Source organism: Erpetoichthys calabaricus, chromosome 5 (genome assembly GCF_900747795.2).
Source record: "Erpetoichthys calabaricus chromosome 5, fErpCal1.3, whole genome shotgun sequence".
Lineage (NCBI taxonomy): Eukaryota > Metazoa > Chordata > Cladistia > Polypteriformes > Polypteridae > Erpetoichthys > Erpetoichthys calabaricus.
In genome coordinates, this window is record NC_041398.2 from 135386035 (window position 1) to 135410708 (window position 24674).

The 24674-nt window shown below is 35.8% G+C and overlaps 1 protein-coding gene across 7 annotated transcripts in view; it reads left to right on the top strand.

The window, feature by feature from the left end:
• The window catches only part of pcm1 (pericentriolar material 1), a 206423-nt gene extending 182870 nt beyond the window's left edge, over window positions 1-23553 (top strand). For all 7 annotated transcript variants that reach the window (XM_051928278.1, XM_051928280.1, XM_051928282.1 and 4 more), the window contains 5 exons: window positions 2650-2788; window positions 6951-7111; window positions 11839-11920; window positions 20377-20635; window positions 23465-23553. In XM_051928278.1, the coding sequence (XP_051784238.1) occupies window positions 2650-2788; window positions 6951-7111; window positions 11839-11920; window positions 20377-20411 (417 nt within the window). In that variant the 3' untranslated portion in view covers window positions 20412-20635; window positions 23465-23553. The remainder of the gene's footprint in view (window positions 1-2649; window positions 2789-6950; window positions 7112-11838; window positions 11921-20376; window positions 20636-23464) is intronic.
• Window positions 23554-24674: the final 1121 nt, after the last annotated feature.

Consider the following 24674-nt stretch of genomic DNA (forward strand, 5'->3'; position numbering starts at 1 on the left):
GAGAATGGCCATGGAGCGTCTCGCGGGGATATAGAACATGAGATTCTTGCAAGACATGCCCAGCAAAAAAAAGCAATAGTGTAAAGGCACGCAGCACACACAGATCCAGGAGTCTCAGTGCATATAAAGCGTATAAAGGACAATACATTATAAATGAAACGTCGACGACTAAAAGATCACATTAGCGCAAACAAAAGGAAATTAATCATCAGGACCAGGTGTAATTGAAAGAATAGCAGGACAGAGCGAGGTAAGAAATAAAAGGCAAAGAGCAGAAAACTAAGTCTTTTCGCCTTCGCATCATTCAATGCACAAAGCGTAGATTTACACAATAATGGACCATACGCTATGAGAATCTATGGTCCTGCAACAGTTAAAGCAACGACAAGTTTAATTTCAAAGAAAACACAATTTGGTCAGGTGTATATTAATGATCACGGAAAAGTGATCACAACGCGAGCAGCAGACACACAAAGTGGCAAAAAGGACAGCGGCTGTACAGGCTTTAAAATGATCGAAAGGTAGCGCGACAGCAGCTGCCCCCCCCCTTCACAATGCGAGCAGCGTTATACGTCCTGCAAGAAAGAGATTTAACCACGTCGGGGACCGGAAATAAACGACAATTATTGTTTTTACAACGTCACGCGAGACCAGGCAGTGAGCCTTCATTTACAACAAGTCCACAGACATCTAACCTAGCAGTTGTTGGATTGCTTTTGGCAGACACACATCATGTGCTCCCAGCTCTTAAAACAACGACATGTGACAAGCAGAACAGGCAGCTCACCAGAAGCAGAAAGACCGCAGATAATCCGACGGCATATCCTTGGCGTGCGTTCAGCCAAGAACCCCCCTCCCCCCCATCACAACGCGAGCAGCGTAATACGTCCTGCAAGAAAGAGATTTTGACCATGCACGGGGCCGGAAATAAAGGACAAGTATGTATTTACAAAAGTTTTTAAAGTAAAAGTGAAAATAATGCATATGTAACAATTCCCATTAAAATAACAATCTCTTTAAATTGTATATCCGGTAAACCAAACGGGGTGGGCGAGCGAAGCGAGCAGGGGGCGGAGCCCCCTCGTTCTTCTAAAATTTCGGTATTAACTTTTCTCGTGTTTTTTTTTTTTTAAATGTACTTTTATATACTACATCGCTGCTCCTTCATTAATTCCATTCTTACCTCTCCCACCTTTGTTGCATTTGCCCAGATTTGTCCCACTATAGTTAATATTGTGTTCTGTTTATTTGCTCAGACAAAAAAAAAATAATTACGATTACTACATTGCAGTAGGTCAAGGTCATCTACTCTGAATTCTGCTGATTACAGGATATCATACTAGTGGAGTTAGTCCTCTTTTACTATAACATGGCCACATACACACACACACACACACACACACACACATATATATATATATATATATACACACACACACACTTGCTATCTTTTGAGTATGTAATACACATCATGCCTATAACTTTGAAAGCCTTTATTTGAAGCTTAATTTCATATGAAGCATGTGGTTTATCTTTTATTTGAAACATATTTTTAAATCCTCTGCTGAGTAAGTGACCGTGCCTTTTATTTCTGGTTGCCTTTTTTTAAATTAATTTTTTCCATCTCCAGGACTGTGTTGCTGCTTTAAGTTTGTAGTTAGTTTGCTGTATATAATTAAATATATTTGAACTTTTCTAACATTATTGCATTAAGTTTGCAGTATATTATTTTTTCCGTCCCTTCATCAGCCATGTTAGTTAATAATTTCAAAATGCACATAATTATGTACTTTTGTACATCTTCATTATGATGGGTTATAATTTTAACTATTATGTTTGTAACCAACAGGTTACCTTTCTCTTAATTAAACCATACCTACTGTAGGTACCATGATAGCTTTCAGAGTGGTTCTGTCTTAGTTACCACCTCCGTTTAACTTGCCTTTGACCATGCATAAGCTAACAAACCCCCCCCGCTCTTTCAGTCTTCTGGGCTCCTGCCTTCAACTTTCAGTATTCTTAGTAATGTGAACTTAAGTAAAAAGATGAACTGTTCAATAGTGTCTCCATCTTTCCTGCCACCTCCTTCTTCTTGTCTCTCTTAACCTTTCCTAATGTAGATCAGTATGAACCATTCAATTGATAGGAGTACCAAGCTTTACATGTTACTCCTAAGATAGACAAATAAAGGAAAATTAGGTGACAAGTAGTCTTGGTGATGTGTAAAGAGATGAAATTCAAAGAGTAGACAGGCTGGACTACTGTGGCTATCTTTCTCTCTCAGAAGATGTGAGCTAATTAAGCATGATCAAGTGTTTTGTTTGAATATCAGTAAAACACATACAGTACCTAAATGTTATTCAATAAACGTTAGACAAAGTTCCATTACAAAATGGTGTTTTATTAAAAATATATATTAATTGTGGTGTCTGGCTGAGGAAACTAAAAATGTTTTTAGTATTGTTTCATCATTTTCTATCATATCTGATTTCACAATATGCAAGTAATCTCTCTTATTGCTAAATTTAGATTTTTCTGTATAAACATTAATATCCAATAACTGTGTTCTTCGGGCTTTTAATAAAATTGTTCTGTCTAATTAAAGTGTACATTTTTTGAGTGTTAAGTCTGTGTCCTTTATACTTATAGGACATTGATGAAACTGCACAGAAACCCACTTCTTGTGAAATGCAGATGACTGAAGATCCACACGTTAAGGGTACTTTAAGTAATGAAGGGTCTGGTGAAGATGATGATTATGACACAGAAGAACTACCTTTGTCAATAAGTATGTATTCTGACTTTTCAGTCTTTTCAGTCAGAAGTACAATCAGTTCCAAGTATCACAGAAACAATTAATATCTGTAATCATAAACTACTATAAAAACCCCACACATTTTCTCAGAGCAGAGCTAATTAGTAATACAAAGAGACCTATTATGCAATGCAGCCTCATATTAATTAAATACAATAGGAGTTTTGTAAAAATGCTCCATGCTTACTCATCGTATTTCCTAGTCTTTATTTCTCTTTTCCTCATTTGTGTCATTCCTTGCTTTTTACATTGGCCAAGGATGAAACATTTCTAGAATAAATTAGATCTTTACTCACAGCTTTTATTTGATAATATTAAAATGCCATGTACAACATGAGTCAGACTGAATTTATTCTTTAAACTTTAAGACTGTAGTTTTCTCTGAAAATCTCTAAGTGCAAAATTTGAAAATCGGTGTGCAATTCATAAAACTTTAATCTAAATCTTAATAGTGGCTGTTTGGAAGGAATTAGGAATACCAGCATTCTCTTAGTTTAAATTATACATGTTTATAATGGGCAATATAGCTACTACTAGCGAGTTTTACAACAGTCTCAAATTGGGGCTTAACCACGCAATATACTGTATAAAATGTACACATGGCCCTCAGTGTTCACTATAATCTGTATATATTGTCCAGTTTAACTTTGCTGTCAGAGTTTCAGTGTCTGTTACTTTGTTTTGTTGTTTTTATTGGGTGAATCCTAGTTTACTTTCACCATTTTCATGGACAGATGTTCAGTTTGACTTGTTGCAGTCACATGTTTTATTTGAATAAAGAACTTAATGAATTTAAGGCTTTTACTAACAACCGTCATGAACAGAATGCATACTTTTTAAAATATGTATCAGGTGCAGGTTTCGAAGCACATACACTAAAATTGGAACAATACATGGAAGGGTTTGCATGGCCTTGATACAAGAGCTGCACATAAATTTATGAAGCTTTCCCCATTTTTGTGATCTTTTTACCAACATTCTATCTTCTAAGAGATTTTATGATTTTTTTTTTTTGTAGTTCTACAAGACGACAAACTTTCTTGTTGTTAACCCCATCCCTTCCAAATTTTTTGCACTCTTTACTCAAAAGCCCCTCATTTTTTGCCCTATGATAAAGAGTAAATTAATAGGAGTCTTCAGCATAAATGATTAGAAGGTCTTCATTGTGCATGCCACATCAGCAGACCCCAGAGATTTACTCCCTAATTGAATATGAGGGGTCAAGGTTATTCCTTTTCTCATAAAATCTTTTAAAATGTGTCGATTGGCAGTATAGACATGTGAAGTGTTATTTTGTGCAATTTCGAGGTTGCTGAACACGTTTTTTTGATATGCTAGCCCTCTAGGAGCCACTCCCAAAAGATGAAAAATGACATCTTTCAAATATAGCCATGTGTGTTATTGTTTAATCTGTTTCAAGGTTGATGATTTTGAACATGAGGTTATTTTTGATCCTTTAGGGACCTCTATCAGTGGGTGAAAAATGACAAATTTCTATTACAATCAGGAATACTTAGACTTTAAACATAATAAATATTTCACACAACCTTTCTTGTTTATTGTGTAGTTCTACCTCATGAAGCACATCAGTACATTTCTTATGGATAACCTTAAATTAGAGCAACTTGTGTTATTCAGACTTTTTCCTTTTGTTTTCAACTTTTTGCCCCTAATCTGCAGCACTACATAATGCTATATTAAGCACTTCTCATAACGATTGTTATATTCATTCACTTTACCAAGTTATTGTGTGTTCATGTTTTAAAATATAAGAACCACATAAGGGAGAAAAAAATACTTTCTGCTTATTGTATAGATCTCCATGATCTATATCTCATTTAAGTTCATTTTTTCTTAATTGAATTTAGTGTATAATAGGAGTCAATAGAAGTTATACTTGAAGCACTGCGGTTGGCACATGGCAAAATTCATAATTCATTATTTGACACACTGAAGTACTCAAAAGACTGTTGTTTTTTTAGGTTATTAATCAATATGACTCTGGTCAGTGGACAGTCAATTATTTATATTATACTTAAATAAGGCCCTGTTTAGGACAGTGTAAAGTACATACTGATCTCATAGTCTGGGGTTGCAATTGGTCATATGCGTAGTGAATGTAGATTTTCTATCCTCTTCTATTGTTATGCTTACAGAGGATGTTGAAGTTGATGAATCATAGCAATTCTTGCCACATCTCACCATGAATCTTTGAGTTCTTTATACAAGTCCAGTTGGATATATAGTACAGGTTAATGAATGGTTCTAATTTTGTCAATACTCTGTTCATACAGGTGCTGAAAATTAATGCAATGTATGTGGTATTCTGTGTTACTTCAGTTGAAGATTTGAAAAGTTATTTCACAATGTGAATGTAAAGGCAAAATTGAAATAAAATTTCAATGTTCCACACATCCACCTGCAGCATATGAGACCAACTGTATAATAATATGGAACTTAGAAGAAATGTGTTAATCTTGTAATTGTTACACCTAAATTGCCTGGAAAGAGCGAGCATTGGTGTATACATACTGTTAAGTGTGCAATTTGATGGATTATTTGTCTAGAATTGGCTTCTACCGGGCTCCCAAGTGTGTATGAATAGTCTCTGGTCCCATTAGCTTAAAAAGAACTAATTAATTGGACTAATACATTATTTGTTATTCACCTTCCAGGGAGTTAATCATTGTTACTCTTGAAACTATCCTTTTCACACTTCTTTTTTACCTTTTTTAAACAAATCCCTTAAATGTGAGCTTCTCTAAAACTGAATTTGTAGGGTCATGTCAAGTGCCAGTACTCAAAGGGAATTTCAAGAATAAGCATCCACAGAAGAGACGTGAGAAGTGTCACAGCTTAAATGTGACCCAGCAGGCAATTAAACGCAGCTGCTTCTTAATCAGTAGTATTCAAGTTTAACTCTGTAATTAACGAAAATAAAAGAATCGCAACAAGGATATATTTAAACATCCTTCACCTGTTTTTTTGCTTAATTACTTGTAATTTACCTTGGCATGCTACTACCTAAAGATGAAAGAAAAAGTCTCCAAGAACTTCTCAAAAGTAAATTACAGTGTCACTGCAACTGCTCAGAATTCTTTCAATTGCTGCCTTCTGCAGGCTTCATATGTTGAAAAGGAAAGAAGAAAATATTAAAATTTAAGTACCCAGAGGGGAAATGTTGTGCCTACAGATTCATTTGTAAGTGTACAAGAAAAAGTAGCGTCTTTGACAGTAATACTAAAAAGCAATTACAAAACAAGAATATTTAAAACCACACTGTCACATTAAAACTAAAGTAAGGCTGCATCATGCAGCTGAACGTGTTTCCATTAGAAAATCTCAAGTCTCATTCTCTGCACTATGCAAAATATTCCCCATAGCTTTATAGTATGTTGCGCCTTCATTTGTTGCCCCAGACACATTATTCTTGTGCAGTTAGATGTTGTGGCTATTTTATGTTTTCTAATCGGGAGGATTGTTTGATATTAGCAAACATATGGATGTTGAGTCCTCAGAGAACTATGGTTCATGCACTTCTTTTTCCTTCTTACTATTTTAGAGTTTATAGTCTGTGCAGGCAGCTCTTTGTGTTTATCACGCTTGCATTGTGTGTGTGCAGTGCACTTCTCTCTCAGCAGATGTCACTGCTGTTCTTGTCAATCATGACACTGTTTGCTGTAATAAGGACCTTACATGTACATTTAAATGTATTGCTGGAACATCAATTTAAACATCAAAATTATTTATCTTGTCCATGTAATCTTGCAATGCATTTTGCCTCACACCAAAACCAAGAGCTTATCTTCCACTGAAGTGTGTTAGTGCAGCTTTTCCACAAAACTTAAAATGAAGGTTTTTGTTTTCCTGTATAGTAGAGAGAGAAACATTGACCTAGTTTTCCTTGATACCAAAACAAAAAAGTGCTGGAATCAGTGAAAAGGGGTAACTGAAAATGCTCTTACTGGACCTGACCCCTCAAGTTTTAAATAGTTTGAAAGTGTCATCTATGCAGAATCAATTGGACAGATTAGAAGTAAACATCAACACTTAATATCTCTATCTATACTGGTTTAAATTCAGTATATGTTTTATTTCTTATTTATTTTTACTGGTTGTTTTTTTTTTAAAACAGGTCTTTCCAAAGCTGAAACTCAGGCATTAACTAACTATGGTAGTGGCGAAGATGAGGAAGAGGAGGAATTGGAAGAGTTTGAAGCCAGTCCTGTTGATGTGCAGACATCTCTGCAAGCTAGTAGTGAGGCTGCAGATGAAGAGGATCAAAAAACTGATGAGGTGATATTTCAGTGTTTTCTTTAAATTCTACTGTAATAATTATTCTAAAATCTTAATAATGTAATTTTTTTTTTCTGGTTATTTTAAATATATACCACATTTTCATGTGAAATTTTGAGTGTTGAATACTAACATTTGCAAATTCAACACCGCAGTCTCATTTGTATTGGTAAATGCAAAAACTTGCCGTCTTTTCTGCATTGATCATTAATGAATATTTGTGGTGGGATTCACCTTGTGTGCTTGATCTCAGTCGAATTCATGGCATGCATTATGCATAAAGCTCAGGTATGCAGACTTAAATCAAGTCTAACCCTTCAGTGCAATGTGCAGCACATGTACTTAACAGGTTTGTTGTGTTTTACTTAAAAGTATAAAGCATCACTAAGATCCAAAATTAATCTGAGTTCTCCAAATTTTCACCATGCTCCAAGGCGTGTCAGTCTAACATTGCGTGACTTTATTTTATGTGAACCAAAATGAGAAACAATTCATGACTTGAGCAATCTTCAGTAATGATTCGATGGCAGCAATAACTGCTGGTGGGTTTCAGTTGTTTTTGGCAGGAGGTGTGTGACATTTCATTTATCGATAAGTAATAAATGGAATATTTGCAACTAAGACAACAAAATACCTGCTAATAAAGTTGGCTGTTTCATTCACACACTTGTCAACAAAACAGTTTCCTTTCAGTTAAAAAGCTGAAATTTGGCAGGATGGTACATCTAGGTCTTAGGTATTTGCTAAGAAACGACATTTTGTCAAATTTGGCAGGATGGTACATCTAGGTCTTAGGTATTTGCTAAGAAACGACATTTTGATATACAGTAAAACCCTGCAGCATGAACGTACCTATGTACATACAGCCCGCACCACAAACATTTTTTTTTTTGCCCAAAAATGCATCAGAACATGACCAAAGAAGTAAACAGGTTCCAGTCATATGGACACCTTCTGCGTCATAAACAAAACGTTAGGTGTGGCGTTACCCAGTGCTTTGTAAACAACATTCCTTACTGTGCCCATAATATTACTGTTATTTAGTGATTATTTTGTGCTTTTTACTGAATAATAAGGGGTCCAAAGAAAGGTAGAGAGGTAAGCTCAAAACAAAGAAAGAACAACGATCAATGACAATAGAAACGAAGAAAGAAATGATAGAAAAATATGAGTGAGGTACAGTATACAGGTGACTGATCTTGCAGATTTATATGGCATGAGTAAATCTATTATATCTACAATTTTGAAAGACAAAGAGGAAATTAAAAAAGTTAGATTTCTAAGAGTGTGACACGTATACTGTCTAAAAACAGATGATGAAGTTGAAATATTATTATTACTTTGGATAACTGAAAGACAGTGTGCTGGTGATAGCCTGTCGGAAGCTATTATTTGTGAAAAGCCTAGGGCAATACATGCTAATATTGCAAATTATCCTTCAGGGAGTGCTGATAGGGAATGTCCTGTTACAGTAAGTTTTCTTTTTTTAATTTCAATTGTGTAGGATATGCTATGCTTATTCTTATGCCAGTCTCTTGCAATGTACAATTTTTTCTTTATTCATGTGTATTTCCATAAAACAATATTTTAATATGCAGAAAACTCAATTATGAGTATTAAATAGGTTTTGTATGGGAGTCTTGGGGGCTTGGAATGGATTAATTCTATTTCCATTATTTCTTATGGGATAAATTGCCCCAGTCCACAACCAACTCAGTCCACAACCAGTTTTCTTGGACAAATTAAGTTTGTGCTGCAGGGTTTTACTGTATTAGTATTTACTGTAGATGTAAAAAAAAAAAAACCCTTGATTAATTTGATTGAAATTTCATGACGTTATAGAAAAAACAATTTGCTGACCTGTGTTTTTTTTTTTTTTTTTTTTGGGGTCTATAAATTTGTCAATAATTATTAATATTGTGCTAACTTACATGCAGTTGGATATGCTGAGACCATACTTTATGTAAATGAAGGATGTTGCAGAAGTGCTTGATGGGCTACGCGAATAGCACAAGCAACTAGTAGGGTAGAGTGATGACTAAAGATAGGGCAGTGTCCTGGACAGAAAAAAGTGGTGATCACATTGTGAAATGGAAAGAGAATGCTTCGTGAAACTCAAGAGAAAAGCAAAGCCTAGTGGTTAAAAAGTACTTTTTAGCTGTTGACTACAAGCCCTCTTAGGGTGTACTCACACTAACAATTTGTTCAGTGCCTGAAGCACGTTTGTCCGCAAGTAACCCCCACAGTTTAGTTTGTTTGACTAGTGTGATTGCTCTATGCCAGGCCAACCATACTATGCCCTGGCCTGCTTAGAAGAGGTGTGATTGGGCACGGTTCAGTAGGATTCGGGAACAGTGTTGTTAGAGTTGTATTTCATATTCTGTACCTTTGTCTATATCGCGCCATCGTTTGTTTGAGCCTTTCGAATTCCACTGCTTTCATAATCTCTTATCTGCCTTTTTTTCTCTCCAATGCCTTTGGGTCTCTATTCTCCGTATTGTCCTTATATGCTTTCTATGCGCTGAGAGCACATGATTTGTGTGTACCATGTGCTTTTACACGATTGATTTTTTTTTTGATCAGTGTGCTCTTATATATTCCGTACTATCTTTGTGGACCTTTGCGGACCCCGTATTGTCTTAACCTGTGTCTGCTTTGCTTCCGCAGTTTCAGACGCGCGTTGTAGGCGCTTGCGTTCATTGATCTTATCCAGGTGGGCTTGTGTGTGTATCGTTGAGCTGTATTGTGTTTGAATTTGGTGTAAAGCGTTCAGCGGTTTGTACAATCCCAAGCAGCACATTATTCCTAACTTCACTCCGCAGTAGTGCCACTCACAATATGGCGGTTGTTTTATTTGTTATTTCCGTTAGTTGAGATGTACGCGCCTGCGCAGTACGTCTCATGGTCCCATCGCCGTGTACCTGCATCCATGCCATCCGGTTTACCATTCTCGGTTAGTAATATGGATATCGTTATCTGGAACACATGCATTTCATGTGTGTTCTATGTTTACAACAATCTATGTAAACACATTAATTAAAACAGAAACGTTTTTCATGTTTTAGTAATAATTGACAAAATGTAGACATGAAGCGTATAGTGTGTGAAGCCTAAAGTCCAAATATCAAATAAACCCTTTCACAAAAGGTACAAGTATAACAAAACAAGTGCACTTCTATTCAAGAATATAGTCACAAGTAGAATGCAGAGCTTCCCGTGTACATAATGCAAAGTACAGCAATGGTTTATTTGATATTTGGACTGTAGGCTTCACACACTATACGCTTCATGTCTACATTTTGTCAATTATTACTAAAACATGAAAAACGTTTCTGTTTTAATTAATGTGTTTGCATAGATTGTTGTAAACATGGAACACGCATGAAATGCATGTGTTCTAGATAACGATATAGTATTTATAAAAGGTGTCATTTTGCTTGACTTCTCACTCTATACAACTCTAAGCAACTGACAGGTAAATAGACTTGAACTGAGAAAACTGTGCGGCAGTGGGGGGATGTGATAGCAGGCTGCTTATCGACACATTTACAGGACAAAAGATGCTGATGGAGAGGTGCGAAGGGATTTAAGGTAGGGTGGATTTACGAGTTTTTTCGTAGGCTTTGGTAATTCTAGTGTTAAGTAGTTTTGTACACAGTGATGCTTGTACTGTGCTTTGTGTAAAGGGAACACAGGATATGCAGTTGGCAAGACAAGGTGCATTTTTCATTGAACTGTAAATTGAAATTAATAATCTCAATTATAATATCAAAGGCAATTATTAATTTTGTCATAATCATGCATCTCTGTTTGAAAATTCAGTTCATTTCACGTGCTATGAAAATGTGCAGTAAACCACGGTTCCAAAACTTTGTAACGGTACATGATTATAGATCAAAGCATTATATTCAAATCTTATTAAAGCTACTGTTTTTATAGGTTGTGCTACAGGATAAAATTATATTTGCAGTGCTCTTGATAATATTTGGGACACAGACACAAATTGCCGTGATTTACCCCTCTGCTCTACAGTTTAAAATTACAAATCAAACTATTCATGGGAACTAGAACTCTAATGTTATGTTAGCCTTGCAAAACATCATGGGGCGCTTGGAAAAAATGTTTGCCTTAGCTGGCCACACTGTGAATTTCCAGGAAAATCTTCAAAGAACAATGTCACCAGTGAACACAACATATTCGCTGTGAAAAACACTTTGATGGTGGAATTCACAGATCAACACTACTTCTGATACATCCAGTTAACTGATAGCACTGGGTAACACAGCTCATTGTTGGATAACTTGTAAAATTAGCTTGGAGTCTAATCAGTAGCTTTACTAAGTCTTCCATAATGTTAAGATACAGAAATGATATAGAAGTTAACTTGGAGTAGAAAAAGGCAGAGAGAGGCTATGACTGTTCTAGTGGCAGTAACATGTAGTTTGTATATACAGTTTATGTATGTGTAAATAATGAGTATTTATTTATTTATTTTAAACCTAAATCAGCTTTGTTTTATGTTGCATCTTACATTGGATGCACTGTTACAGTGTATATTATAAAGCATAAAGCAGTGAATACAGTTCTGAGCAACGGGATAATGCCTGCAAAAACATAAATTGAATTTAGATAATGTTTCCTCTTTTAATGCTGTGTAACATATAAGAAGATTTATGCTGCATAATAGTCTTTAGATTAAAATGTCTGTGTTGGCCTTTGCTTTTCAGGGAGAAAATCTTAAATCTATGAATGTAAAAGAAGAACTTGAACCCTCCTCTACTGAAAAAGATTTTCATCAAACAATTGAAGGTACATAATAAACTCAGATTAATGATTATCTTGATTTACCTTTTAATTTTACAATTGAAGAGAAATTAAGTTGTAGTTTCAGACTTAATACAGTAAATACTTTAAATACAAATAAGTAAATTGTAAATACAAATAATTTAATGTAGCAATCTGGTAAATTAGATCTTGAAATCAGTGGTATTCATGTAGTAGTTACCGTTAATGCCTAACACATCCAGTATCCTGTGTTTGAATCTCATACACTGTCATGGCCTATGTGGCATTTGCATGTTGTCCCGATTTGTATTTTTCTCGCAAAGTTCCTAAAGACATTTGGGAGGTTAACTGAAAATTTTGAATTGTACCTCTTAGTGAGATCCACAATAGATGTGTGCCTTGCCCATTTTTGCTTCCTGCAGTGTGCCCAATGCTAGCATCCACACTGCACCAGACACACAACCCCGAATTGGGTCCAGTGGGGTTTAGAACATAATTTTACATACATTTTCATTAGTTTAATGTTCATTTATTTTCTTATGTTACTTTTGTGTAACACATTGCACATATTATCTTGTTATACACTCACAAATAAAAATATTTTATTGGTTGTAATAAATAGTTAAAAGAATAAATTAGTTTCTTCTAATATCTTTCTATAAAGTAGGACATAAAATAGAATTAGAATTAGATGTTAGAGGAGCAGCCTGTAAGCATAAGATAGGGAGATTCAGGAAGCTCTATTAAATCTGAAGTTGAAGTTAAACAGTAAGGTGTTTAATGAGGAGATGATTCTTCAAAAGATCCCTTAAATTTGTGAGATTGAGATTTTTTTCAGATAATGTGAAAATGCTCATTACATAATCTGAGGACATTCAAAGAGTGAGAAGGAGAAAGTAAGGAATCAAGCAGAGGTAGAACATAGAGAACTCATGAAGGAGCACAGACAGATCAGACCAGAGGTATTTGGAAGTGCTGCACAGGGAGTTATAGTTTAGGTGTTTTTGAACTTAACATAAGCAGACAACAAAACAAGGAAGTGTGGAGGTAGGAAAGAAATGAATATACCAGGCAGTTAGCAGCAGTCCAAACTTGCTGGTCAGAGGTCATATATCAGCTGCAGTAGGTAAACCAGTACAAGTTTGAACAAGAAGATTAGGAGCAAAGTCACTGAGGAAAAAATACTTAGTAATAGACAGTACTTCATCCCCAAGATCAAAAAAGAGTTAATAAGCTACTTTGTCACAAACTTGAGTGTATTAAATAATGTAATCCAAAGAATTTAAAATATACTGTATTGATGCTGATTTTATGATTCTTGCTCAAGTCCATTACTTCAGTTTCAACAAAAACCATTAGTTTTCCTATTCGTCATTTGTTGACATGGAGTAACTTTAGAAGAACATTTCAGTCTTTTTTTTATTATGTTTGTGGTGTGACATGTTGATCCCATGAACTAAAACAAAAAATGTTGTTAACGAAAAAATAATCATGTCATTAACTAAAACTAAAATAAAAATGAAACATTTTCCAAAATCTAGAACTAAATGAAAACAAGAAAAGTAAGAACGAAAACTGATTATTTTTGTAATTTTAATTTTGATTTGCACCACACTAGTCTTTGTGTGCAGTGTGTACATACAAGCATGCATTTACTGTATGTATTTTTTAAATATTATTTAAAACTGCTTATTAGTAAATTCTGTTAAGTAAAATCTGTGGATTTCATTGGTCATCTCATCAATCAGCTTGTTTCCTTCTAGAACAAAGAGCAAAAACCAAAGCCTCATCTCTTGTGAATGACTTATTCTTTGGATTTCATTGGCCACAATTGACAGTCAATAACAGACTTTTGTCAGAGAATGGCAGACAACTTTCACTAAACGTAAACACTAAAAAGGTGCTTAAATTCAAGCATGCCACATGTATGCCTTGGAAGATACAGCTAAACAGTTTGAAAATTAGAGCCATGGAGTATTTTTCAAGTTTGAGTAGCCATCCCAATGATTAAAATTCAGTCAGTTTTTAGACTAAAAAATCCTCTTTATACTGCAATGAAGGTAGGAATCTCACGATTTTAAACTTACATCAAACAGATATTGGCTGTTCGATGGTACCTTTGCATGTGACAGATTAAGCAGATGCGTAGAGCATGCAGTCAATGCTGCCAACTGAGCTGACATTACATGCTACAGTATCTCACAAAAGTGAGTACCACCCCTCCACATTTTTGTAAATATTTTTATATCTTTTCATAGGACAAACACTGAAGATATGACACTTTGACTACAATGTAAAGTAGTCAGCTTGTACAGCTTCGTATAACAGTGTAAATTTGCTGTCCCCTCAAAATAACTCAACACACAGCCATTAATGTCTAAAACCACTCTGCAACCACAAAGTTAGTACACCCCTCTAAGTGAAAAAATGTCCAAATTGTGCCAAAGTGTCAATATTTTGTTTGGGCACCATTATTTTCCAGCACTGCCCATAACTCTCTTGGGCATGGTGTTCACTAGAACTTCACAGGTTGCCACTGAATCCTCTTCCACTCCTCCATGACGACATCAAGGAGCTGGTGGATGTAAGATGACCTAGCGCTCCCTCCCACCCTTCCACTTTGAGGATGCCCCACAGATGCTCAGTAGGGTTTAGGTCTGGAGACATGCTTGCCCAGTCCAGCACCTTTACCCTTAATTTCTTTAGCAAGGAAGTGATTGTCTTGGAGGTGTGTTTGGGGTCATTATCATGTTGGAATACTGCCCTGCGGCCCAGTTTCCGAATGAGAGGGGTATCATGCTTTGCTTCAGTATGTCACAGTACATGTTGGCATTCATTCCCCAGTGCCGGCAGCACTCATGCAGCCCCAAACCATGACACTCTCACCTCCATGCTTGACTGTAGGCAAGACACACTTTGACTCCTCACTGGTTGCCCGCCACACACACTTGACACCATCTGAACTAAATAAGTTTGTCTTGGTCTCACATCAGACCACAGAACATGGCTCCAGTAATCCATGTCCTTAGTCTGCTTGTCTTCAGCTTTCTTGTGCATCATCTTTAGAAGAGGCTTCCTTCTGGAACGACGGCCATGCAGACCAATTTGATGCAGTGTGCGGCATATGGGTCTGTGCACTGGGACAGGCTGGACCCCCCACCCCTTCAACTCTGCAGACAATGCTGCAGCACTCATATGTCTATTTTTCAAAATATCAACCTCTGGATATGACTGCTGAGCACATGCACTCACCTTCTGTTGGTTCGACCATGGCGAAGCGCTGTTTCCTGAATGGGGAACCTGTCCTGTAAACCGCTGTATGGTCTTGGCCATTGTGCTGCAGCTCAGTTATAGGGTTGTTGGCAATCTTCTATAGCCCTAGGCCAGCTTTATGAATAGGGCAACCAATACATTTCTTTTTACAGAGCCTCCAATGAGAGTTCTTTGCCATGAGGTGGCCATGTTGTACTTCCAGTGACCAGTATAGAGAGGTGTAGAGGAGCTATAACATCCAAATTTAACACCCTCCTGACTCCCCATTCACACCTGAGACCTTGTAAACACTAACGAGTCACATGACACCAGGGAGGAAATATGGCTAATTGGGCACAATTTGGACATTTTTCACTTAGGGGTGTACTCACTTTTTGTTGCCAGCGGTTTAGACATTAATGGCTGTGTGTTGAGTTATTTTGAGGGGACAGCAAATTTACACTGTTATACAAGCTGTACACTGACTACTTTACATTGTATCAAAGTGTCATATCTTCAGTGTTGTCCCATGAAAAGATACAATAAAATATTTACAAAAATGTGAGGGGTGTATTTGTGAGATACTGTATATCTTTAATTTTAATCTGGTTATTAGTACTGGTATTTCAACATGAGCAGACTGCAATAATCTTAATACATTTCGAATGCTGCAGCATTGCAGAGTTTTTTACGGGAGATTGTGACATTCTCTGCTTGGGAGCACATCAGTACTGTTAATTCTAAAGTATACCGTCTTGCTCAGAATGTACTTTTAAGAAGAGTAATGAACCAAATCTGTTCTATTGAAGTAAACTGGCATTGGATCTGTGTGCAGTGAGCTTTCTTTGCGTAACATTACTGTGCTTAACATAAGGCTCATTGGCAGTAAAGCACAAGAACTATTTGATTTATTATAGACGGCAATCTTGATATGTCATGCAAAAACGATGGAAAAAAAACTTGGTAGTTTACAACTCTGAAACGACTTTTTCTGGTGTGTTTACTTTGCAGTGCCTCAAAGGTCAGGCTGGGTTTGTTCAATCTGTACTAAACAACAACTGAATTGCCATTACATGGTCCCTGCCAATTCAGTGCTGGATATCTAAACCTACTCTTATCCTTTTCAATGCTCCTTATCACTGTGGGTCATTGTAACATCTACATGTATATCCCTGTGTGTAGTAATATAAAAAGTGTTATTTGTTCATGGTTTTCTTAATTTTGTTTCCTGCTTCTTTCTTAATCTAATTCAGAACTTTGACTTTCAAATATTTATTAATGTTTGATATTAGTTTGTATCCTGTTATTAATGTCATCTTTGCTTTTATTTCCGTTGTATTCTTTTGTGAAACGCTTTGAGCATTTGAAAGATGCTATTTAAAATAAAGGTAGTAATAATTATTATTATTATTATTATTGTTATTAATACATTGCATCCTGACTTCAGGTTTGATTGCTAATCTGGTCAGTGTCTGTATTATTATATTATACATATGCATATGTGGACTGTGTGTGTGTATCTTCAGATATTGTTTCATGGCAGAATATTTGAAGTGTTTCACTAAACACTCTCAAATGCCAAAATCTGTTTATTCCTACATGTGTTGCTAAATTACATCCACCCAGTTTGGGCACACAGGGAACTCGCCAGATTTTGCATGTTGTTTATTGTATGAATGATCTGAGATGTTGCTACAACAGATGTTAAGTACTTAAAGTAAGTGTATGTTTGTAGAAATGCAGTATATACATGGGAAAACTTTCATTTGTATTTCTGCTATTGTCATTAACATAGTTCAAGTATTAGATTAAATAGTAAAAAAAACAAGCAAACTACAAATCCCCTGGGGAAAAAAACCTCAAAGTTTCAAAATGAGTAAATGATAAATAGTTATCAAAACAATTCTATATGTGTGCGGTGATCTTACTGGTCACAAAAGGAATCTCAAAAATAAAGTGTTTAAAATGAAATAACCATTTGCTTAAGCTTGTTGCAGGTTAAAATAACAAATGCTATCGGAGTACACTTATTTTATTTTATTCTTGCACTATCTGGTTATACTGGAAGCCTTGAACTGTCACACTACCAGGAGAAAATGGAGTCCTGTCACAGATAGTAAAGTTGTATGTATTAAGTAATAGGTACAACATGAATGATGTACAATTTGACAACTACAAAGTGTTTCACACTTGCAAAACTGTATGTGAGGACAAAAACAAAGTTAATTGCTGATAAACTAGAATTAAATAAAAATGTAAAATTATAAAATGGCAAAAAAGTAAAAATAAAAACAAAAAAAGTGATAAACTAATAATTAGAAAATGGTGTAAAACCTAAAAAAAAAATCAAACTAGAAAAACACATGTGTAAGATTTGTATCATTCTTCCTCTGCATTGTAATCCACCTGTTATAAGTAGCACCTTGTATAATTTTAAGTACAATCTCAGAAAGTGATATACGAAACGTAGCGCTGTAGGTACATCATCATAAATGCAGGCAGAGCAGTATAACCTACAAAGCTTTGAGGTTTTAATAGACTAACCAAAGACACATTGTTTCAAATAACATAAAACAAGATATGAGACATAACAGCAATACGGAATAGGATTTGGATCATTCAGTCATGAAAATATAAGTACACACCAAGATTTTTTTTTTTTTTTTTTAAGTGTTTGTGGACATATCAACATTTGATCTTCATTTAAATAATATCTTTAGATAAAGGCGATGTAACTGGGGAAAAATAACATGAAAATTTGACTTTGCAACAGTTTATCTGCTGTAATGACAGTTATACCATTTCCTTCTGTTTAAAATGTACTAAGTATACTCTTGGCTGTCCTGACTATTGCCCCCTTTGACAGAAACAACCTCACGTAGGCACTTCCTATAACTGTCTAGCAGTTCTTGACACTAACTGGAAGACAATATTTCCCACCTTTCTATGCAGAATTCTTTCAGTTGTATGAAGTTTCAGGGGTGTTTTGCATGCACTGCCCATTTCAAATCTCCCCTTCCCCCATCCCAATTAAACATCGTGATGGATTTAGATCTGGGATTTGACTTGGTCAAGTCTAGAATCCTCCATTTTGTTCTCTTTTACTATTTGTTGGTGGATTTACTAGTATGTTTGGAGTCGCTGTCATGTTACAAGGTCCACTTTCAGTTGAGCTTCAATCTTTTTTCACATTATCCTCAATCATCCTCTGGGACAGTGAAGTATTTATAGTGGATAATAAGTTTCCCAGGCCTCCATATAGCAAAGCAGCCCCAAACATTTCCACCACCAAGCTTACAGTTGGTATCATGTTCTTCTGGTCAAAAGCTGTCTTTGGTATTCGCCAAACATGTCTACTGGTATGATGGTCAAATAACTATCTGTGCAAACTTAGAGAAGTCCAGGTCTTTGTCTAGGTGTTCATGGGCAAACTTTTCTTCCCCTGGTGTTCTCTCTGGACAGCAAAGGTTTACTCCTGACACACTGCCCATATAGATCTAATTTGTAGAAGGGTTTCTGATGATAGACCCTTGGACTCTGTCTTGTAATGAAGTTCTGGGGTTGTTAAAGACTTCTTTTAGAATGTTGCGTTCTGCTCTTGGGCAGAATTTGCTGGGGAAGCCTTGCCAAGTAAGTTTGCTGCTGTTTGAAGTCTTTTCCACTTGCAGATGATCTTCTGGGTAGTGGAATGGTTGAATTGCAGTTGTTTCGAGATCTTTTTAAATTCCTTTCAGACTCTCAGGCATCTATAACCACCTTTCTGAAGGCCTCAGAGAACTGTTTGCATCTAGGAATGGTGACAAAACAACACTCCAAGAAAAAAGAGCAAAGCAAACTAAATGTCTGAAGTTTAAATAGGTCAGGTTCCTTCAAGATCTTCACTATGTTGTTCTAATCATTTTTCACCTGATCTGGTACTCCTGATTCTAACTTCAGGTATTAGAGGTGGTCATAAATGTAGGGCCATACTTATTTTTTCCACATGTTAAATTTGCACTTATGTTAATTTAAATCATGCAGTGGGCTACAAAATTTAAATGTGGAGTTATGTTTGTTATATCACCTTTATCTACAGGTACTGTTTAAGTAAAGATCAAATTCTTGGAAAGTCCAAATATGTGCATAAAGGAAAAAACATTTCATATAACTGTTACTGGTACATCAAGATAGAACATGCAGTAAACACTCATGATATGATTAGATCTGATTTTAATATGTAGTGTAGTGGTGATGCAATATCAGCATAACTACCCTAATGCAGTGGCTCACAAGTTCAGTCCTGGGGAAACCCTGGTTCTTTACGTTTTCATACCAGACAGTTATACAATACTTTTCACTTTTAATTCATTTTGTTGTTTTAATTAGCTTTTCTTTTTTTATTCTAAGGAATTCTTAAATGATTGTATTTTTGTCAAAAATGTTTCTTTAGAGTTTACTCCTTTAATTGTATCGAAAAGCTGACATCTCTGGGGAGTTGCTTCAGTGCCACTTTCACTTGTCTGCATATTTATAAGAAATATATTTTTTTTAATGAGCAGACCAGTAAAAGTGGCTTCTCTTTTTATCTTTCAGTGTTACTTGCACCATTGTCTGTGCTGCTTATTGATACTCATTAGCCCTACAAATAGCAGTTAATTGAAAATAAAATGGCAAAAGAAACAATCATTTAAAGCTTATGGCAAAGAGAATGTACAGTTTTATGAATTTCTTACAAAAAATTGTAAGTCATATAACTAAAAGAATGAATTAAAAGTAAGATTGTGAAACTGTTTAGAATAAAAACCTGAAGCCATGGGGGTGCCCATGGACTGAAGTTGAAAACCTCTGCAAAAGTAAAGTATTTTAAAACTAAAAATGTTGCAGTTTAAAGATTTGGACAATTCTGTGTTAGTACGTGTTTGCCTTATCAGTTGTGACAGCTTTCCTGTATAATCCATCCATGCTTTATTGCAAATTCATCTGCTTATTTTCATTTTTACTTGATTTTTTCTTTCAAGTATCTAAATGCTTAAGTGAAACATGCGCCCTTAACTCCACTGAACAGGAGTGGATTGTTATATTTTAAAGATTAATTTCCAATTTGGATTTGAGTGCTTAGGACTAAAGAGAGGGGAGGGGAAAGGGAATGTTCAATTTAGCACCACAGCAAGTCATTGGAATAAATACTGGATGGTGGTTTTAGTAGATGACCGTATAGATTGTACATCTCTGACTTTTAATGTTTCCAGATGAAGATGCTACAGTTTTTTCCTGTAACTTTTGAATGACGCTGAAAATAAACCAGTTGGGAAAGATCACTACTGTTGAAATTCCAAGTGACACGCAGAGTGCTACCAACGGAAACTAGTCCTTCCTCACATGTTAGTGAGACAACAGTCACAGATAGTATTCATCAGCAATCTGGAAATGGAGCTTCACCCCAATACCTCGGAGAGTTCGTTGCCATGCAGTCCAGATACAGACTCCCCTGTCCTAATTAATGATTTTGTAAGTAGCAAGAGGTTAAAATTAAAGGTTTCTGTATGTTTGTTAATGAAGAAATATTAGAGTATAATTGTGTAAAATCACTTTCATTCAAGTGTGAAATACATTTTAATGACAGTTGGAGAGTTTTCTACTGCCTTGTAATGTTGAATATTTAGATAACTTTTGCCTTGGGCCAAACACAATTAATGCTGACCAAGACAGCGATGGAAAACACTTTACTCCCACCACTTGAAGTAAACTTGTTCTTTTAATTATTTGAATGTCCCTTCATTCTTTCAGCTGATTATGGTGCTCCTTTGGTGCCGTTCTTGTTCTCGACTTCCACATGCCAAAACACTCCAAAATGGTTAATATTTACATACAGTAGGTCAGTACCATTTATAGTTAGGGAAATAGATGATTTTGTCCACCTGGCCATTCAGGACGAGTGAAAGTTACTCATTGCAGATTGAATAATTCTCACCTGCTACAGTTCTTCCAGTGTCTCCGCTATTTCTTCATTTACATTGATAGTGCTGGAACTTTTAACTTTTCATTCTAGTCACGATGTTGAATTTTTTCACAAATCGTGCCATTTAACTTCTTTTACCATACTATACATGATTATATGTATGTTAATTGTAAAAACAAAATACCCGTGTAACCTATCTCTAAAAGGAGGTGATTATTGCACCATTAATAGTTCAATATGCATTCCTGTGCGGTTTAACTGATCTTTCCTTCAGTATACTTGCCTTAGCTCGTGCTTTTCACTGTTTACCCTAAAAAATGCTTAACGTCAGTTCCCCCTCGTGTGAATACGTTGACGTATCATCCCATCAATATTGCTTATCCCTTTCTACATATAATCTTTCTTTTCAAGTAGACTTTCAAGTGTTCCTCCCAGTGAGAATTGGGTGTCCGCCTCCACCTTGCTGTCCTTGATTTTACTTTTCTTTTTTGAAGCTTTGCATCTTTTTAAAATTTCAGCAATCTTTTAACTATTCTTAATTTTATTAGCTCTTTAAACAATGTTGAACATTTTGCCTTCATTTTCTTATAATCTGTTTTTCTTACTGTTTTTTTTTCCTGTGCTCATTAATGTGCTCAGTAACTCATGAAAATTCCCAAACAGTGCAGCTACATTCTACTTGGTTTTATTTTGAATTGGCCGGCTAACACAGAAAACAACATTACTTGTAACTGAGTGCTTCTTGATGCCAAGTGGCTTTTCATCATCCAGGTAAACCATTCACCATCCAGGTCCATAATGTGTATTTTTGGGATGAATGTTTAAGAGAAAAAGAGAAACAAAATGTTGATAGGCACAAAATATCACATTGCCACAGGCCACATTGTATAAGAAAAACAATGTCTTTCAGTAATTCGCTATCAAAAAGTTCTTGTATGATCTACTCAGCAAGAACATGAAAAGGGATAAAAAGTGGCCATATCTATATATTGACTGATCTGGACCAAATTTTGCATAGTTGGTCTCTTGGACCATTCGGACAAATAAAAATCCTTTGGAACCAAAATTTTTTGACACCACCTGCTGGCTCAGAACAAGTGAAACATCCTAACAGACTAAAGCCAGACAAACGGACAAATTGACCAGAGCTTAACATTACTTACCTGAGCAACGCCGCTGGCTGCTTCTATTTACTGTAATACGAAGGACTATCATGCAATTCTGCAGGGGAGTGTGGGGTGAGGCTTCATTAAAAGTGGAAGTGTAGTGCAAAACAAAGGAGAATCAAAGGGTTTTTGTTTAATGCTTGTGCTTTTCTTTATAGTTTAAGCTCTATGAACTGTCCACCTTGAAGTAAGAAGACAAAACAGACATAAGTGTTCATGGTTACAACCAGGCAAGGAGTTTACGCATTTCAGGAATCCAGTCACACCCCAAAAATAAACAAATTCTCAACTCAAAAGAGCAAAGACATAGCTGAAGAGGCCGTGTGGATGATGAATGGGACAGCTAGCAGTAACAAAAGGGTCACCATTAGAAAACACACAAACTTCTGCTTTCTTTCCTTAATCCATTCTACAAAATATACCTGGGAAAATGCCGGATACTTGGGCTACTAAATAGTAAATGTAACAAATTGTATCTCAAGTGTTGCATAAAAACGTAAGCCAAATAAGTTAATAAGATAAGTACATATATGAGCACTGCTGAAATGGAGCCTTTACTATTAACCTTTCACTTGACACTGCATGATGTTGTCTGGGCGGGACTGAAATATATAGACAATTACAATTTTTTTATTATGTTTAATAAGGTAATCCATTTTAAATCTATGTAATAAATTATAATAGTAAATGTTGTAGTGTGACATCACAAGTACTTTCAAATTGCTAGGTGTTCCTGACTGTTGCATTAATTTATGAATGTTAATGTTGATGTAAAAGCAACCAAAAAAAATCCTGATTACTTCCTGAGAGATTAACATAAGTATAGCACATGTATACAAATATACTGTAGCTGCCTTTTTGTGCCATTTGTGTTATATCTTGTTACCGATTACTTGTAAATCAATGTTTTTTAATAATGCTAGACAAATTAAATGATAGTTTAAGGAAGATTCTTGGTATTTAAAAAAAAAAAAAAAGTACTAGAAAACAGGAAATACCTTCTCTTCAGAAAAAGAGCAAGCTGGCTATGGTAGATACATAATGTTGCTGCTATGTCTTTAACCTCACATTCACCGCATTTATCGCAGCACAGTCTACGAATACAAAAAGAGGTTGAAGTGCTGTTAAAGTTGATGGCAACAGTGGATGTAATGTTTTATTTGTCAACTGTATAGAGAATTGGACTGTTGTAATTTAAATTCCTTTTTTTAGGAGGGAGAATCTGGTAACCTAAGCCAAAAATCTGATGAGGATGACTTTGTTAAATTGGAAGATTTACCAGTACAACTGTCTGTGATGCCGTAGGGTATGTGTTTCTTTATATTGTAGTTTTACTTGCAAAGTGTGTGACTTTGTAGCTTTCGCAGTGTTGCTAAGATTCACACCGTCATAGGGATGGTGATTTATTTACTTTTTTGGTGGGTACCCCAGGAACACACCCAGCCTTGGCCCAACATACACATAACTAACTCAGAGAGACACGGCTACACAGTAGATTAAAGCAATGGTAAAGTGGTATATTAAATGAAATGTAAATAATACAGTTAACCCTCCTCTATAGCAGCAACAACAACAACATTTATTTATATAGCACATTTTCATACAAATAATGCAGCTCAAAGTGCTTTACATGATGAAGAAAGAGAAAAAAGACAAAATAAATAAGAATTAAAATAAGGGAACACTAATTAACATAAAATAAAAGTAAGGTCCGATGGCCAGGGAGGACAGAAAAAAACAAAAAACTCCAGACAGCTGGAGAAAAAAATTAAATCTGCAGGGGTTCCAGGCTGCGAGACCACCCAGCCCCATCTTAAGCATTCTACCTACCAAATGATCAGTCCTTATTGTATTCAGGGTTCTCATGGAAGAACTTGATGATGACGGTCATGTGGACTTGTGGCCTTTAATCCATCAATGTAGGGACATCATGGTGCTTTGATTAGGTGGTGGTGGCGCAGGTCTCCACCCCAGAAAACTGGAAAAAGAACAGAAGAGAAAGTAGGGGTTAGTACGGATTTTGAATATGAATACCATGAATAATAATGATAATTAATTGAATGTACAGACCATCAGGTTTAAACTAAGATGAAGCTATGAGAAAGCCATGTTAAAGTAATGTGTTTTCAGCAGTTTTTTAAAGTGCAAACAACAGCAATAACAACACACAAAAAATAATAAACAGTCCCCTCTCCTGCCCCCCCATCCCCAACCCCACCCCTTCCTAGCCAGTGGTCTCACATATAACAAAACCTATAAATGACAACAAGCACCATAACCACTCATGACAAAGTCCAGAGCACAGTCCAAATGTAGCGACAGCAGATGATGATCTGAGAGTGGAAAATCCTGTGAATTGTTTGCTGGCATGAATATTAAGTTTGTCCTACTGTTTCCTGAAGCAGTGTGGGATGTGGTAAAT